This window comes from Leucopleurus acutus (assembly GCF_964270905.1).
Source record: "Leucopleurus acutus genome assembly, chromosome: 4".
Classification (NCBI taxonomy): domain Eukaryota; kingdom Metazoa; phylum Chordata; class Mammalia; order Artiodactyla; family Delphinidae; genus Leucopleurus; species Leucopleurus acutus.
In genome coordinates, this window is record NC_139146.1 from 140,947,575 (window position 1) to 140,967,156 (window position 19,582).

At 33.4% G+C, this 19,582-nt stretch overlaps 1 protein-coding gene across 9 annotated transcripts in view; it reads right to left on the bottom strand.

Annotated features, from left to right (window-relative positions):
* Positions 1–19,582, bottom strand: part of RAP1GDS1 (Rap1 GTPase-GDP dissociation stimulator 1) — a 156,266-nt gene that overhangs the window by 41,369 nt on the left and 95,315 nt on the right. For 7 of the 9 annotated variants that reach the window (XM_082838432.1, XM_082838431.1, XM_082838430.1 and 4 more), the window contains 2 exons: positions 13,261–13,407; positions 1,006–1,134 (listed from right to left, as the gene is read on the bottom strand). In XM_082838432.1, the coding sequence (XP_082694558.1) occupies positions 1,006–1,134; positions 13,261–13,407 (276 nt within the window). The remainder of the gene's footprint in view (positions 1–1,005; positions 1,135–13,260; positions 13,408–19,582) is intronic. The other 2 variants (XM_082838437.1, XM_082838436.1) reach the window with 1 other exon arrangement.

Consider the following 19,582-nt stretch of genomic DNA (forward strand, 5'->3'; position numbering starts at 1 on the left):
ATGACTTCTAAAAATTAACTCTGATAAATAATCCCTATTCCCTTAACTTGAAGTCGAAGCAAAAGTAAAGTACTGAAATCAAGATTTTAATGTGAGTGTGCAAGGAGATGAGCTTTCAGTTAGAAAAACCAAGGTTAGAGTCCTGGTGCTTCTGTTTATTTATTTATAAAATGGGGATATTAACAGAATTGATTTACTCATTTGATATAGCTATTATTTTAGCTATGATGAAACATCATTTGGTTTCACTGTCCCCATGACGAACAATTTATTATGAACATGGTTGTGGGGTAGATTTAGACCAGGAGTTGTAACTTTCTATCAAGAATTATGGGGAGGAAGGAGAGAAAAGAAGAAAGGGTAATATACATGATATAGAGAAAAATAAAACAGGGAAAAGAGATGGGGGTGCTGGGGTCATCAGTCCTCCCTCTGTTAGGGCTGGGCTGTGTTGCGAGCACTGGTCTGTTTCTGCCCACCTTCTGATTTTCAAGGATTTCTCATATTTTTTTCAAATTCTGTTACAGACATATTGTGATGAAAAAGTTCTCTATTATTTTTTTGGATTTTGTAAAAAGAGAGGGAAGAACCTTAGTCTGCTAGATTCCTTTTCACCTGATAAGCAAATAGTTCATACAAAACAATAAATTATGAGGTCCTTATTTTTGCCCTGGAAATACAATACTTGATTTTAAGACCATCACGTTAAGAATACTAAAGTCAAGTGGAGATCATTTTAAATATTCAATTTCATTAAATAGTATACAAGTATAAACTTTAAACCTTAATACATAAAGCAATTAGGAAAGCAAAGTAGCTCCAATTATAAACAATACAATCCTAAGATGTAATTGGATCTACACTTTTTAATATTGAAACAATGTATCTACAATGCTTCAAAAAAAAAACTAATATAAACAGATTCCCAGGTTAACCTCTAAAGGAAAATTTATTGTAAGTACATTAATAAGTTAATTACATTTTTGACTCATGGCTAGGACTTACCAAGTTCTGCTAAATTGCCAAATGCAACAAGACACATTTCTGTAAGAGCTGCATTTTGACAGTGGATGCCCAGTAATTTAACTAAGGTAGGAATAACACCCATGTTGATAAGCTGAGCTTGAAGGGAATCTGTAAAAAAAAAAAAAAAAAAAAAAAAAACACAAAAAAAATTTTTATGTATTAAATGGACATTAGTAAGAAGAAAACACCTCTTATTCTCTCTATTGCAAACTCAACACTACTTCAATTAGAGTAAAGCAAGATTAAGTCCACTCATACAACTGCCTCGAAAATGTTTAAGACATTAGTTCAGAAGAGTTGAATTTTAAAACTTTTCAATGATTAAAAGACACTTAGAAATGAAAATAATTCAAATAAGATGTCAAATCACTAATTTTTTTAAAAAACATGACCTTATATCTTTACAGAGCAGGTTTTAAAATGTATAAATAATTAAACACTACCACTGGTTTTTAAGTTAAAAGGTTAGACAAAGTAACATTTGCATTACAGGAAGTCACAGAGTATATGAAAAGCGTAAGAAAAAAAGCAATTTTAATAAAGATTAAGACAAAAATAATCTTAAAATCCCTTAAAAATAGTTGCTCCATAATAAAGAATGAAAAGTATGTAACACACACAGGTTATTGTTTATTTGCAGCAGAGTGTTCTTTGATGACTGTTAGGAAGGAAAGTAGTTTTAACAAGGAAAAAAAAATCTGGTTACTTAAAATATTTTTCTTTTCAAAGTTTTATTTAATAACAGTGACAATCATCTTAGAGGTAAAGAGAATGAGGTCAATATGGCTTTGTCATCATTGCTTGCCTTCATTTTCTAAGAAACTAATTGGTTTTAAAGTACTTAATATGCCTTGGATTTCCACAATGGCTCTTCATGAACAATGATAATAGAATACCTATAGCAGTAGAGTTGAAGGTAAATAAATCAAAATGAAAACCAGAAGTACTGTCTCTTAGAATAAGCTAAGAAGAAAGACAAACACTCACATGCCTATGCAAAACACTATTACTGTTAATAACTGGCTCATCTAAAGATAAAGGAATGCCTTCAAAATTTTTTTCTTTTCCTTTTAAAAATTATATGCCATTTTCAAGTTAATAATTTTCTCTAAATTCTTTTAAGTTACCTACTTGGAATTTAAAGATTAAAAATCTGTTTCTTACAGAACACATTTTCCTCTTAGCATGCATCCCTTGACGGAGTTTGCGTACTAATCTCTTTGTCACTCTTCTTAGTTCTTAACCGTCAGCAAAGAACATAAAGGCAAGGTTGAGCTGTCTCACATGCCAACTGATTACTTGCCCGGAGGTCTCTGTACTTAATTTTTACTGCTTTTAGAGTGAAGTATGAAGAGACAGCCAACAGAAGCTTATCAGCCCTGAAAACTGACAGTAATTATGGATATTATCTGGTTCCGCTGTGGGGACCATCTATACTAGAAAGGGGCCTATTACCAAAACAAGAATAGGAAACAAGGCCTGAGACAAAGTTAAGTTTACATTTAGAGTTCAAATAGTCTAAAACAATTTCAAAATTTGCAATGGAATTATGAAGTCTATTCTAAAAGGAGATAGATATAAAAGAACATATTCAACTAAATGATTTGTTTTTATGCTTTTGATGCTAAATATTTTTTTCTAACTCTACAATTTAGTAATTAATGAATGACTCACAATACTTATATTATCTTACAGGCAAATTACTTGTTATACCTATAATATTATATCTATTATAGTATTATACCTATGTGTTATAGTGGCAGAATATTGTATTGTGGTTATAGTATTTTTAAAGATCATGTACCAAGAAGCTTTCCATATTAGAAATTATTTTGGTTACTTACCAGTACATAGAGTTCCTTACTATTGGACCACCTCTGCAGACTCTTGTTCTTTAGCAGTATTTTTAACTTTATTTATTTATTCATTTTGACTACCTCTTCAAATACTGCAGAGCTACTGAATCATTAATTTTCAGGTACGTAAGCGTGAGCACTAGCGCATGCATTGAGTGAGTCAAACTCCACTATGTGTTTGCATATATGTAAGCATCACACACCCCCTCAGTACTATTGGTCCAAACTATAAAAATCCAACAGTCCAGGGACATTAGAGAAATAACAAAATTTGTGAAGGAGATAACTCAACAGGAGAATGCCACTTAGATATTCTTCATGTTCTCTTAACTTAGCATCTCTAATGCTCTCTAATTTTACAGTATTATGAATTTTGGTTCCAGGGATAAGAGGGACAAAAGGTTAAGAAATATTACAGAGTTTCATACAATCTGTGGCATACAAATTGAAGCAGTAATATTTGAAATTGTGGTAGATCAGCAGAAAAAGCAGCATAGCCCAATGGCATATGGTGTGAATTACCATAATTCATGAAAATCACACTGCTTCATGAAAATGTGTTTTCAAGCTACCCAGGAGCCAAACTGATTGTATACTCACATACAACACACATACCACACACAAGTAAAGAGAAAAATATATAGTCATCCAATGGACAGACCTCATTTTGGACCACTTGGATGCTTTCTTTTATATCCATTTCTATGACGGTAACTAAAACAAAAATTATACTCAAGTAACTCTAAAATCTGTTCATACCAATTACAGGCAAGTCATTCTCCTTTGATAATGGAGGCCCAGAAGAGGGAAAAAACTTAAACAGGTTGGTACAAATTTTCATTTCGAGATAAGCAAGCATCCTAGAACATGGTTCTCAAAGTGGAGTCCCCAAAACCCTTTCAGAAGATCACCAGGTCAAAACTACTTTCATAAAAATACTAAGATTTGATTTGCCTTTTTCACTGTATTGACATTTGCACTGATGGTACAAAAACATTAGTGGGCAAAACTGCTGGGGCATTAGTGCAGTCAGTGGCACCAAATTGTATTAGTAGTCATTGTATTCTTTACCATCATACATTCACAGTAAAATAAATGCTGTTCTCAGCAATTGTTAAAAAAATTTTTTAAGTTATTTTTCATAAAAACATGCTATTTACCTTAACCTATAATGGTAGGTTAAGATAGTAAAATGCAATACTAAGTAATTTTAAAAACTGTCACTTTTATTTCCAATATAGTAAATATTGATAGATATAACCCATATATATAAACAAAAATTCTTTGAGATGTTTAGTAATTTTTAAGTGTCTAAAAGAGTTCTGAGATCAAAAGTTTAAGAACCACTGCCAACAGATTACCTGGTTTTTATAGGAATTGGAAAAACAATATGGAAAAAGAGATTCTGAAATTCAATGATATGCTTGGCAGATGTGACAACAGAAAAAACGGAAAATTAAAAGCACAGTAGGAATCCTAGATTGTGATGCTCAGATATTTTGAGGGAAATAACATTAATTAAGCACCTTAACATCTCATTTTGCTTATGTGAGCAGAAATTCTACTTAAGCCTAGGAAAATATTTCATGATTAGCTCTATTTGCCTATTTCAGTTACAACTTACTATGTTATCAATAAATAGTTTTTTTGAGGGTTAAGTAGAGGTCCTGTTTGTGTGGAATAAATTAGTATTAGTACTTATTGCTGGAAGCAAATGATTAAGTTGAATCACTTTTTCTTATTGCCCAAAGAAAGCTTTGAATAGACTTCAAAGGATACTAGCTGACACTCATGCTATTGTGAATGGTATCAGGAATATGACTTTTAAATTAAAGACTAACTGGAAGAAATCCTTAGAACCAGAAATAGTTCACATTCTCTAGATTTGAGAAAATAAGTAACATAATTCAAGACTGAGACTTTTTGCATCCTTCAAAGAATACCAGCAACTCCAAGGGAATGTTGTCAGAGCTCAACAACCACAATTCACAAAAATGCAACCAAGGCCCATACACAGCAAACACTTATGTGTGAAAGACAGTCTTTAGACAGCACAATGTCATAAATGTCTGAAGACTTTTAAAAATTGCTCCTGACACACAACACAGACAAATACTGACCAAAATACAGAATTACAAAATTACATAATATCAAGATGACACAGGCCCTGCATGATCTATGGGGAGGAAGAGGAAGAAAGGCACTGAGGGGGTGCAATACAGATGCATATACAAAGAAATATAAGGCAATCAACGCATGCGCTGGTGTGAACACTTACCTACCTACATTTGAATTTCAATGGTTCCAAGTTCTTCAGGTCACACACATGGAAACTCCAAAGAATGGAGATCTGGAGAGAAGATCTCAAGTTGAAGAACCTTTTTCCCCCTGAGTTTTAAGTTTAATGTTTAAAACGTTGGTATAGATTATAGGTCCAGAAATGTATGCCAAGAATTGCAGTAACTCAACTGAAGTTATGTTGATCAATTACTAAAAAGAATAGGTTTCTTAAGAAGATTATAACACGTCTATCTTATTCCTAAGAAATGGCCCTTATAGACAATAAGCTTATTGATAAATAGGACTTAATGATGAAACTGTGTCAAAATAACACACACACAATTCAAAATATACAGTCTCTACATTAGTATGTATATTATTTATAGTATAAAGAGTACATTTCCTATTTACAGGATTGCATAAAAACCTAATCTACAGTCAAATTAATTATATACAGTTGAAACAATAAAAACAAGCAAATGTAAATCCTGATGAGAAGTTCTAATACAATTTGGATAAAAATCATTTGGGCATAATAAAGATGGAAGAAAATTGCCCTTTACTAATGGCACATCTATATTTCCAAAAATATATATAAAAAGTAAAAATTAGAAATGAGGTAACAGTGAAGTAGAACTTGCAAGTTGAAGCAAGTTGCAGCTCTATCTATTATAATGTTGAAAAGTAAACTGACTTAAATACAGCAACCAAGAGGATGGTTTGTGGTTAAAAACTTTATACATACACATGTGCAGGTACAAGTAAAGACTTCCTTTTCAGTTACTTATGACTTACTTTTGTTGATTGATCAGGAAAGTGAAGAATTTTTATTCTAAACCTAGTGCTGAGATATGAAACCAAAAATATTTAGACTGTTTAAAGTTAACTTCAAATCAATGATTTTCAAAGGCCTCTTTACACAAAACCTGCATTATATGTTTTGCACCCAGATTACCTCTATAATTTAAGCCCCAGGTTATACATTTCCAAGACAAACAGCCATTTCAAAGAAAAAAAAAAAAAGAGAATCACGATTCATTAGTATTGAGAATATGAGTCTAAAAACAATACATTTATATATTTCTTGCTTTCTAAAAGTTAACAATAAAAAATGAAAAAGCTTTTTTCTGGGTTCTGAAAATAAAAGTCTCTACAGAGCAAAATTTCCCTTTCGTAAAAGTTCTAGAGATAACTGACAAAAGTACATGAGTGAGTATGATGTAAAACACAGCAACAATGAAAAACCTCAAAGCAAATCACAAGAGAAAGGAAAAATGTTTTATTATTCTTAAGAGGCCCACCCATTTGCTGTTCTCAATCCAATAACATCTAGAATGATTATGTCTTAGTCCAGCAGATAACTTTTTCCCTAGACTCACTTCAGGTTCAATTATTTACTACAGATCAACTCTTGTTATAATGAATACTGCTGCAAAGATTTCTACATATACATCTACTCTGATTTAAGAAAATGCTGTGCTTTCATCTCAGAAACAAACTGGTCTTTTAAAAGTTAAAATTGTTTTTTGTTTTTTTAGAAGAGGACTACTGCCAGCTGTTGCTTACGTAGCTCTTATTGGGAGAAATAAATCCAGTCTGGGCTCTCATAGGGCATTGCTGAAAGGCCACATCTATAGTAAGTATAACTTTAAGCCTAAATTTTTGTATAGCAAATTGAGCTAACTGTCAGGTTAATTTACAGACAACATGTATATCTTATAATCATATGCGTTTAAAAAACATGAAAATTCTGTTTTACAAAAGGATTTACTGGTTTTAACAAAAACCCAAATAATACTAGTTACCCTGGAGCACTACTATGATTAAATTTTTTACACTTTAAAAATTCATAGAAGTTATTTGCAACACACAAACTGTGTTAACAAGAAATATCTATATAACCCAAAGATTTCTAATTTCTTTCCAAGAAACATTTTTCAAATATTTAATTAAAATTTTTTTCAGTAAATAAAATATAGGCAGTTTGCTGTTAACTGGACTTATTTGTAGTCAGAAATCAGGGTTACTAATTTTTACACAAGTTAGTTTACATATGATACTTTTCTGCCCTGAGCTTCTCACTGAATGAATATTTTAAATGGTCTGAATTAAAGATGCACTGATATATGGTCAAAATCCATTACTCATCTTTGGCTTTTGCCTCAGCTCTTGAAGGTCAAACACCTGAATGCTTACTTCAATGTCATTTCTAGCACCGACAAATTTGTGCATAGTCAATGATCATGTGCTTGATACCATTATATTTCAACCAGTGTAACATCAAAAATAAAAACAAGGCCTAGTCTTTCAGTTTTATCTTTACTATCTAAATATTCATTTTTAAATATAGGTAAGCATTTCATGTACAGAGAAAAATCTCCCAGTGTGTTTCACGTGCTGAAATTCTATTAGATGAAATGTAAATGTGTATTTATACTGCAATATTAAAATGTGGCAATAACTAATGAGGGTGAAAGCTATACAAATGTAAAAATTAAATCAAGGCAGAATAATAGAGATTATATTATCTACTCTCTTTATAATTTACAACAAAAAATAAAATAAATGTTAAGAGTTGTTTTTGATTTTTAGTTACTTAATTCCATTTAGGTCATGAATCTTTCAGGAAAAAGTCCAATTTGAGAAGTTTTTACATCTTATGAGGATGAGTTAAAATCAGAAAGCCCACTCTGCCTCTTTAAATTTTCACTATGAGAAAATTCTTGAAAGTAATATTCAATAACATCCATGATTAGTCATCTTCAATCAAGACATAAAGCAAATGAAGAAAAACATGTTAGAGAATAAAGAACCCCAAACATATTTTGTTACTCCACTGTCCCCAGTTAAAATTGATTATTTAGTATCACAATGCTAAATGCACTGTCATGATTATAAAAATAATCCAGAAGCTAAAAATGCTGCAAAGAGTATAATTTCTATAATTTAATGCCAAAACTTAAATCATTAACAAAAAAAAACTATAACAATCATTTCATTTTTTTTGTGATAAAATTTCCAATTCTTGCATTCAGAAGTTCATTCTATAATGGCCAAAGCTGAATATTAACGCTAATACTTGTCTATGTGGAATTAAACCAAAATATGCATTTGGTACACCTCTACTAAAAACCAAGTTCTTAGCCTGTCCGTTAAATAACAGCATTATTATAGTAACTGTTTAGGAGGGTTATGGTGAAGAGCTAATAACCTAGTCTAATTGGTCAAATTTAATAGGCAGAATTAGCAGGAGGCACAAGAACAACTAACTGCTCTGTACATCAATAAAACAATTTGTTTAAAATGACATTTGTAGCAGAACTTCATGAATGCAACCTACTTCAGACTGATTAGAAAGCTCTGTTGGACGAACAGTAAAAATTCAGAAATTTTTTAGAGAGAACAGCAGTTAGTAAATAAAGAATTCTAATATTATTATTTTTTAAAACCTAAAAACTTTTCAGGGGTACAATAAGTCTTTAACACACCTTAACATACTAGAGTACTTTAATTTGACAAACTGGGCTTCAAAAGATATAACTTAAAAGTACATCTCCCATGCCTTTATGAACAGAAAATACATGAAAATAGTATATAGGAAAATTATAATTAAGAAGAAAAGACAATAAATTGCAAAAACACACTTTGTTTTGTCTTTCCCCCTTAAAGTTAGGCAAAGAGTCTTCAGTGTTTAGGAAATTTATGGAATTATTAACTAGCTTATACCCACAGTAAGTAAACTTTGGAACTAGTTCCTCACTCATGCAAAGCAAATCATTTTCTAAACATCTAACATCTAGGAAGCATTCTTTCTTAACTATAATAAAGTAATACCAAAACATAAACAAGTAACTCAGTCCAAAGTGCGTTTTTAGTTTTTAATCAGGATTATTCCTTATTAATTTCTATTCTTCCTATTTTAAATATGAAGAAAAATCAAGTAAGCCAAGTTATTGGCTGAGCTCACTAGGAAGAGTATTATTAGAATTGGGAAACTGCTGGTTGAAATGAAAGGAGCTGAAACTAATTACATATTAAGTGATCTTTAAATTAGAGGAGAGAAAATACTTTACAGGCCTATTTTAAACAACTGAATTTAAGTACTGGGCTTAATACTTAAATTCAATTGTTAAAATGCTCTGATACTCCATGAGCTGCATTTCTTAAATCACACAGATGGCCTCCCTTCAACCGTAGTTCAGTTATCATAAGTCCGTGAGGCAAATAAATGTGAGAATTATCATGAGAGTATCGCAGAGAGATTTCAGGAACCACAAAAAAAGAGAAATTACTCTTTCAATAGTAAGGAGTTATTAAGATACCACAGAAAAATCAGCTCTATTTGTAAAAATCATAGGTATATACATATATCTATATATACACATACACATACATATATCATATATATGATACTGGTCACATGAAGAAGCCCATCATAGACCGTGTATATTATGTTAGTCACTTTAGAAGGGCTCGCTTGCCCACTGCTCACCTCCTGCTGTGAGGCCCGGTTCCTAACAGGCCGTCGCAGACCGGTACCGGGGTTGGGGACCCTGCTGTAACTACATAAAGAAAATACAGGAAGTTCACATTTCCTCAAATAGAACGTCAAACTGTCAATACGCTTGTCTCTAACCACAACTGTCAAATGCTCAGAATATTTTGGAGGGCCACAGAACTGAAGAGTGCTTTTTCACCATGTGAAAAACAGGTATGATTTTTCCCCAAAGGAAAAATTTGAAATGATTTTTACTAAACAAAGTTTTGTTTGTTATTCTAGTTAAACATGATTTTATTTAGCAATATTAATGACACAACTTTTCTAGCTAAGCAATTATAACTTTTTCTATTCAGATATTCCAAACTTACTTGTCTGAATATAGAAAGTTTTAATTGCTTCACCAGTGGGGAAACAAAAGAATATATCTAGCTCATAGCTTAAAGTCTTGAGCTGGTTCAAAAGTTTTAAAACTCGTGAACCTTGAGTTTTATACCGTTTTATCAAAGGGTATAAAAATGCCTTTACTGAGTGTTTTCATTATAGATATCTTTCTTGCATGTGTTTAAGAAACTTGATTTCCTATTTAATGTATTCAAAGATTTGATATGCTCAGAGTTGTCCACTATATGGACAGGAATCAAGACATCCTAAGTCTCAGCCTGCTGTCAAGCCACCTTTAGGACTAATAAACAATTTGAAAATGTTCTTATTAGAGGAACTATGTTGGTGGATCTTTGTTACCATTTCAGTACTTTTTTTTTTTTTTTTTGCTATACGCGGGCCTCTCACTGTTGTGGCCTCTCCCCTTGCGGAGCACAGGCTCCGGACGCGCAGGCTCAGCGGCCATGGCTCACGGACCCAGCCGCTCCGCGGCATGTGGGATCTTCCCGGACCGGGGCACGAACCCGTGTCCCCTGCATCGGCAGGCGCACTCCCAACCACTGCGCCACCAGGGAAGCCCCATTTCAGTACTTTCTTATCTCTCTCTGTTTAAAAAAAAAATTTACATATGAAGCTAAAGAATAACTCCCTAACTACAAATGAGGCTTAAGTTATTGGGCCCAAGGGTAGAGTTAATTTTTCCGTTAGAGTAATAAGGATGTATTTATCACTCAACTATTCTACTCAGAAACTAGCACAGGCTTGTGTACTGGAATTCAATAGTAAATACACAAAAAAGGAATTTCATTTATCAGCGCTAGTAAAAAGCGCCTCCTGAGTTTCAAAAAGCTCTAGTGCTTTTTGGCTCAGTGACTCATACAGGTGGACAGGATCAATACCAAATGATCTTAAGTTAACCAAGAAGACCTAACATTAAGTTGGAAAGTCTTTCAACACATATTTTAAAGAAAAGAATAAGTAAATAATTGATACAACAACAAAGATGATTAATAATTATGCAAAACAAAAAAGGATATAATTTAAGTTAAAGAACATTATGGAGAAAAAGAACTACTTCACAAACTATGATCCCCATGACAGACAAAAGTAAAAGGAAGCAGAGGAAAGAAGATCGTCACAAGTCTGGCATTTGTTCCTTTAAAATACTAAAGATAAGTTTACTTCTATTTTATCTAATAACTTTTGAAAGCTGCATTCAAATTTCAGCTTTTAGAATAATGGAGCAAAAACACCATTGCTGGAGTAATGTTCTGAGAAAAGTTAATATAGCTTTCTAAAGTATCTAAGCTATTTCTTGGGAATACTTGCACACCAGGGGAAAAAAAAAACCTACCCTTACAAAAGAAATATACACACATTTAGACCGTGCACTCTGCGTATTGTTAACATTACCTTCCCAGTACACCTCTCTACACAGTGTGACACCCTATTATAGAAACTCAATCACAATCTCCTTTGGATTAGAATTAGTGATGTTTTTGAAGACCATTTTGCCATTTGATAAGCTTTTGTACAGATTTTTGAAGAACTTCCTCAAAGGATAAACAACTAGTTTAGATGCATAACAAGCCTAATTCTTTTATATCCAAAGCTGCCATAATAACTTCACAACTAGTTTCTTTCACTTGTCTTTCTAAACCATTCTCCCACTTAGCTTTGTTCCACTTTCTCAGGTGTCCAAGCCTAAATGAAGCCGAAGAAAAAGCAAGTGACATGAACAACTGGCCAATGATTTCTTAATGCAATTCAGATACCTGGGTATTATGGTCAAATTTCAATTATTTACGAACTTTACCCAGATAGATGAATTCTCCTGTTCATATTTAGGACATTTTCTCCTCAAAAATGATTCCACCAGAGGGTAAGAAAAATAGAGGTAACTGACCCTATAAAGACTACATTTGTTTCTAGCTCAAGTTTAACAGGCAAGCCATTTGATGAATAAGAACTATTTTTTATTATTATAATGGATAACTTTAATTCATAAGTTTAAAACTGGTGTTTCTTGGAAAGGATGTGACCTGAGGACACATTCTGTTTAGCTTGTACAGTGCTAGAGAAGCAAATGTAATCCACCATTTAAAAAACAGATGTCACATGAAAAGGTAAATTTCTAGCTTCCTCTTCCCACCAGATGAAAAGATTTGGCACTATGTGGCCAAACTGCCACACAGAAACAACTGGCTAGAGGAGAGTAGTAGCTCTCCCCTTTCAATGGGACAGGGCTCAGTCCCCACCATTTGCTGCTATCACTAACACCAAGGTCAAATGTCAGTAGCCATTTGTCATCGATGTTTACCTTTTTTTTTTTTTAATTACTGAGAATATTTCTTTGGACTCATGAAGAAATAAAAAATATACCTAAAGGGCCATGTGTTTCTAGGACACATGAAAGAATACTATTACATTTTCAATATACAAGTAAAATTGGTCTCTGCCAGAGATTACAACTTAAAATGCCATGATGAAATAAGCCACAGAAAGACCTTATTTGTATTAATTCTAGGAACCTACTAGAATTTGAGTGTTTTACCATGCAGTAATTCATAGGACAGATGAATTTTTTGTGACATTTAAAAGTACAATGAAGACTTTGTTTCACTGTTCTTATGCTCATTTAATTAACAACCATATAGGCTATCTGAAAATTGACATGTTATTTGTTGCTGGGTTCTAAGAATGTTTTACAGTGAAAAGAAACTTCTGTTTACAAATATTTATTAAATTTCTAAAATCAAATATCTGAACTTTATTTTTCTAAGGCCAGATTTCATTAAAAGATTTTTTTATTGTTGTAAGTAAACCCAGTATCTAGAGAAAATAATTCTATTTATATAGACAGTGTTTATGTTTTAAAGCTGCTCCTGGTATTAATATAAAGTAATAAACATGAAGGTATTTTAACATTGTATATTTTTTAAATGTTCATAGCAAAAAATATTAAACCATACCATTATGTTGTTTCTTGTTTTTGGTATTGATTAACATGGACAACCCTTCAACAATTAGTCCCATTTAGTAAATTTGACCATTTTGTATTTTTAAACACTGTTATTTAATGTTGACTAATTACTAATTTTATAATCTACTTATCAATGCTTTGCTCATAATTTTTCTAAATAGTTTTGGTTTATACTACAGTAATGATTTTTAATTTTTCCCCCACAGATAAAGCAAGTTTTCAATTTTGTTTACCATTCTCATTGCTATAGTTCATCAGCATGCCACAAAAGACAGTCAAGAGCTTCTCATTGGCGGGATCTGTTTTACTGCACAGTGACCTTAAATGGTCAATTACAATCTGTGCACCACCTGCTTGGTCAACTGCACTTCTGCCCTCATCTGTAAAACAAAGAGTCAAATTAAAAAGAAAAGAAAAAAGAAATGTACCTTACAATTTCAAATACAAAACATAACAGTTATTCCTTATTTAGTGAGTAAGTAGAAAATAAACATAAGTAGGGCATTAAATATGACTTTTCGGAAAACAAAACAAATAAACATGGAAATGGGGGTGGGATGGGGAAAAGAGACAATCACTTTTTAGGAGAAAAATGATTATTCTCATTGGTATCATATAGGAACCTAAAGAACTTCTGTGGGTCCTAAGATTTTATGACTATGACATGTGAAATATTCTGCCTCCTCTTTCACAGATGACAACTCTGTGTAAGAGAAAAAAATAGGAACTAATATTCCATTGGAATATTTTTTTTCTCAGCTTGGAAACCACTAAATGTATCTTTCCATCAGTGGTTTCAGTCAGTTATTACCAAAGATAACCATCTGCAACACAGTATAATTTTAGATTACAATACGTAATTCCTAAAGATTAGTACTAGGGTCTTTTACTGGCATTTTCAATAGCACATAAACATGTTCCCTTTTTCAATTCTTAGTAGTTTGTGTTTCATTTTTCCTTATTCTCTCCATTCAAGAGCACACCAATACACTTCAACATTACAACCAGTGGTCAAATGGTCAGACATACCTTCTATTTATGTGTACACCTACACTACATAGAACAGATGTCATTTAATTGTTGGAACATATAAACTGCTTTAAAATACTTTCTAACCCCTGAACACAGAATTGGAAAGAGATGAAAGAAAGACTATGTCTTTCTAAATCTGACTTCCTTACATAAAATATGACAGACTCGTGCTTCCGTGGTGGCGCAGTGGTTGAGAGTCCGCCTGCCGATGCAGGGGACACTGGTTCGTGCCCCGGTCCGGGAAGATCCCACATGCCGCGGAGCGGCTGGGCCCATGAGCCATGGCCGCTGAGCCTACGCGTCCGGAGCCTGTGCTCCGCAACGGGAGAGGCCGCAGCAGTGAGAGGCCCGCGCGCCGCAAAAAAAAAAAAAAAAAAAAAGACAGACTCTAGAACAGTGCTATCCAATAAAAATATGAGAGCCACAAATGTGAGATACCTACATAATTTAAATTTACTAGTAGCCACATTAAAAACATAAAAGTGAAAAATTAGTTTTAGTAATATATTTTACTCAATCCAATATATCTAAAATACTGATCACTGCAATACACAATCAATATACAAATTATTAATGAAATATTTTACATCTCTGCTTTGTAATAAATCTTTGAAATCCAAGTGTGTTTTATATTTTACACTTACAGTTCCATGTCAATTCAGACTAGCCACATTTCAATTGCTCAAGAGTCAAAATGCCTAGTGGCTGCTATACTGGATCTTGCAGCTATAGAAGCACAACAGAAGGATCAGTAAAAGAAATGGCTCACAAAGGACTTAGAGCTATGAAATTAGTGAGTAAATGAAAGATTTTCATTTTCCTAATAAAAGAACTGAAACTAAGGTCATATCTTTATAACTGTTGCTGAACCATATTAGAAAATGAGGCAATACATATCATTTCCTGTGGTAGAAATACACACACACAACCTATACAGCAGGGCCTCATAAATACTAGCTTCATAATTCTGCAAACTTTTAAGGAAATCCATACTAAAATGAAACAAAACAGTTTTGTTCATTTAAGTTTTGTGTCACGTCCACTTGGCTTTATTCTATGATTATACAGATGCAGAAAAGGACCCTATGCTAATTAGCTAATAAGATCACAGAAAATTCTTAAGTGCCAAGGTAGCTAGTCACATGAGCCAGCCAAGTACATTGGTCCTATCTCATTTAGAAATCTAATTTCTAAAGTTTTCTTTTCCAATAACATAAATGTAAATTATCTAAATTGCTGGGCAATTTGTAGGAGGATCATGTCAGAAAAAACTAAATATTAGGATGACAAATCTAAAGGTTCAGACCTTCAATACTATGCATATACAATATGTATCCCATCCCTAAACTGCAAAGCTCAAATAGTTTTTGATTCTAACTGTTGAGTAAATATGGGCTTTCAAAATATAAATCGTGTATGCCTAGAAAGCTAAGCTGGCTTCCTATCAACACTCAGGTATTCAATATTCAAAACATTAAATAATTCAATAAATTTTCATACAAATTTATTCAACAAATTTGGTCATCAAACTTAATAATGCAATAAATAAGAACGAAGCTACAATTAAAAGGCAAATTACCTACTTGTGTTTCAGAACCACAGTATTTTGCTTCCCTTCCTTTGCTTCCTTCTTCGTTCCCTTCCTCCCTCCCTGCCCTGTTTGGACTACAAGATAGCTATGTGTTATCAAGGGTTGGCTGAAGAGCATAAGCTCAATTTCTACATTAGAAATTATTGATACATTATTACCAAATTTGAGAAGAAAAGCAAAGCACATATAATAGAAGATATCTGACTCAAGGAGAATTTTATTAAAATATTTTAAAGAATCTGAAGATGCAAAGAAATAATAATGCTTTTTATTTACTGGAGTATAGTTGCTTTACAGTGTTGTGTTCATTTATACTGTACAGCAAAGTGAATCAGCTATATGTATACATGTATCCCCTCTTTTTTGGATTTCCTTCTCATTTAGGTCACCACAGAGCACTGAGCAGAGTTCCCTACTCATTTAGGTCACCACAGAGCATTGAGTAGAGTGCTATAATGCTGTGTTCCTTTATTCTACCCAAACCAGTGAGTAAGTTTTTAAAGGCATCTTACAAATTATTTAAAATACATATTAGAACATCTGTCATTACACAAGTCCATATAAACTGTGTTTCCGCAGTAAAGGTAACCCTATAGCTTTATGTTATGATATTAAAATGAGTATTATTGTTCACTTAAAAATAATTTCCAAAAGGTTCCTTATCCTAAACGTTCATATCCCCAAATGTAGGCTCACTTTTAACTCTTCTGATAATAAGTGACTTCTAATTCGTGAAGCATCCTGGGCTGTCACTTCTAGAAATATAATTTACGTTTTTATTTTCCATAATTATGAGGTATCCAACCACTGGGGAAAGTGCAGCCCACCAATTCTTTAAGCCCTGCTACATTCTTTAATGATGACCTGTCACACAAAGTAGTTTCCAGCACAAATATGATCTTTCTTCACACTAGGTAAGAGCAGGGCTTTAAATCTAATGAGATACTGCACTTTAAATCTAACAGGTGGTATTACTCTTCAGTAGTCAAAAAGATATTCAGTAGCCAAAAGCAGGAAGCAATAAAATTTGTATGTCATGTTTAGTATGCCTCACAAATGAGAAAAAAATGAGAACAAGTTGGTATTCCATTACCAAGTACAAGTTATACGCTAAGGCTGAGGAAAGGACCTAAAAACAACCTCTGAATACAACTACCTGATGGGTTATAGTATATCCTACGTTCAGATTTGCTTGTATCTTTCCCCAAATGCTTAGTACACAGCAGGCACTCAATATTTATGGAATGGATGGGGCCTTAGGGTAGATTTTGGTAAAGTATGATTCACCTTGGGGATGAGAGAGAGGGAGGGAGAGGGAGAGGTGAGAATGAAAATCATTTACTTCTTTTTTAATGTTTAAACCACCACAATATGGTTTGGCTTTGCTTTTTTTGAACTTTATTTGAATGAACTCATGTTATATTCATTCTTTTTGTGCCTTCTTACACTCAACAATATGTTTATGAAATTCATCCACTCTGCTATATGCTTCTTTGCTGTACAATATTCATTGTATGAACACATAGTAATTATTTGTCTATTCTTTTGCTGATTATTACCTGGGTTGTTTTTAGGTTTGGGCTATTATTTATAATACCCAGGTGGTATTGTTGGTTCATAGAATCTGCACATCTTCCACTTTTTTAGATAATGACCAACAGGCTTCCAAAGCCAGTGTACATTCCCTCCAGCAGTGTGTGAGTTCCTGCTGCTTCACTCCTTCACTACCACTGGCATTCTATTTGATTTTTTTTTTTTTTTTTTTTGGCGGTACACGGGCCTCTCACTGCTGCAGCCTCTCCCGCCGCGGAGCACAGGTTCCGGACGCGCAGGCCCAGCGGCCACGGCTCACAGGCCCAGCCGCTCCGCGGCACGCGGGACCCTCCCAGACCGGGGCACGAACATGCGTCCCCTGCATCGGCAGGCGGACTCTCAACCACTGCGCCTCTAGGGAAGCCCTCTATTTGATTTTTAAATCTGATGGGTGAGGTTGAACCTATTGCAGAATATACAGGAGCAGGTCTTTGCTGACAGTTTCCTTTTCTGTACATTCAACAAGACAGTTAATTTAGTTCAAGGGTATGTAGCATGTACATGGGGAAACAAACAGTTCACGTTGAGGGAGGGAGAAAAAGAGAGAGATAAATGGATGCATACATGCTAGAATTTGAAAGAAAAAAATGGAAAGAGAGCCAAGTAGCTACTAGAAGCTATCAAGCCTGTGTAATAATATGACTGGACAAGCACAATTCTAGAACTTTTTTATACTCTTGCTTATAGAAAAGCCTTACAATAATATCAGCAAATACACCATTGTTGTCTTTTTTATCATTTCAATAATCACCAGCTTTCTGAAAGGAGAATTTAGAAGGCTTAAATCTTTGAAAAGACTAAGGAGGAAGACTGGGGAAGCAGCACGGTGTTGGATGTCAAAGTGGCCCATAATTTGCAATAGCAAATTTTATCTAAAATTAATTTTTAAAAATAATTTATTTTTATAATCTAAAAGTCTATGTTTTCCATGCTACCTTCCACTTTTGTGGTTTAAACATCACCTTCTTTCATATTTCTTCTCAGAAATTCTCAGTATCATAATTCTATTTTTAAAGAATTATGCCTACATACATATTTGATATGTTTTCCTCCCACCCTCTACTTATTTGTATAATAACAAGATCTTCATTCCTTATGCATCCATCTGCTCAAACTACTTATTTCCCCCCAGAAGTAATAATCCTCTGTGACATCAGGAGTGGTTGCTGTGGTGCTGATTATGATGCACCACCTCAGAAAATTATGACTACATGAGAGAAATAAACTACAGGAGCTGATCATACTAATAAGCTTTCATCTAAATTCTGTCAAAAATTAATATTGAAAAACACGAGAAAAGTATGTGTTGTGGAGATACTACTGAATAAATTATCTTGTGTGTTTTCAAAGAAGTTTTAGCAATTAAAGAGTTCACTTTTAACATGTTACACTGTCATGGATTTGTGCACTGCCTCACTCACTCTGTTTTCTATAAAAGCATCCTGTACAAATGCTCTGTGTTAACTAACAATGCTGGCTGTGCACCGGCTGCACACACACATTATAGTAAGTGCTAGAGATTTGGCATAATTAAAGATGATATGGAGCATAAAGCTAACAAAGGCTCTTTAGGGTTACGGATGGCCAAAATAAAAGCTAAGGCTCCGAACACAGAGATAAAAATGACTTTTCTTGTACGTGTACTTTAGAGATAATACTATTATAAGTGAATTAAGAAGATAAATTATAAACCATATTTCATTTTTCTTATATTTCAACTCAGACTTTGCTTAAAGAAATTGTGATGATTAAATATCAGCCTTCTGAACTAAAACTTGGGAAATCTGAATTCCAATTCAACGTTCCCTCATTAAACACTAAAAAAGGTATATTGCAATACTTTTACCATTTAGTTCAGCAAGACAGTAGCATTATATTGGTGTCAATTGTGAATCTGTTTTAAAGATTCATTTCTGACAGGTTCTTGGGTATCTTTACCCCCCAAATCTTTTTAGGGTATCCATGAACTTAACAAATATCAAGACCAATCTACATTAAACCATAGCTGTCCAAAATGCAGGCTAAACGGAGAGAAGATGATAGGCAAAATCTATTTCACATATAATTGGTTAACAGATTAAAGAGGCAGAGTACAATAACACAATTTTCATATCCGTATCAAAACTCATGGAGAGTCACACATCCATTCATTGAGATCCACGTTGAGAGTGAGAAATTTCCATATCTCTGAGAAAATGTGCTTTAACTAACAATAGAATCACAGCAAAGAATGAACAAATTACACCATCTTTTCTTTAACGCTGTAACGCTTATATGCCTTATAAACAAGGACAAACCCTTAAACTATGCTGCACATCTTTTCACACGTCCCTGTCACA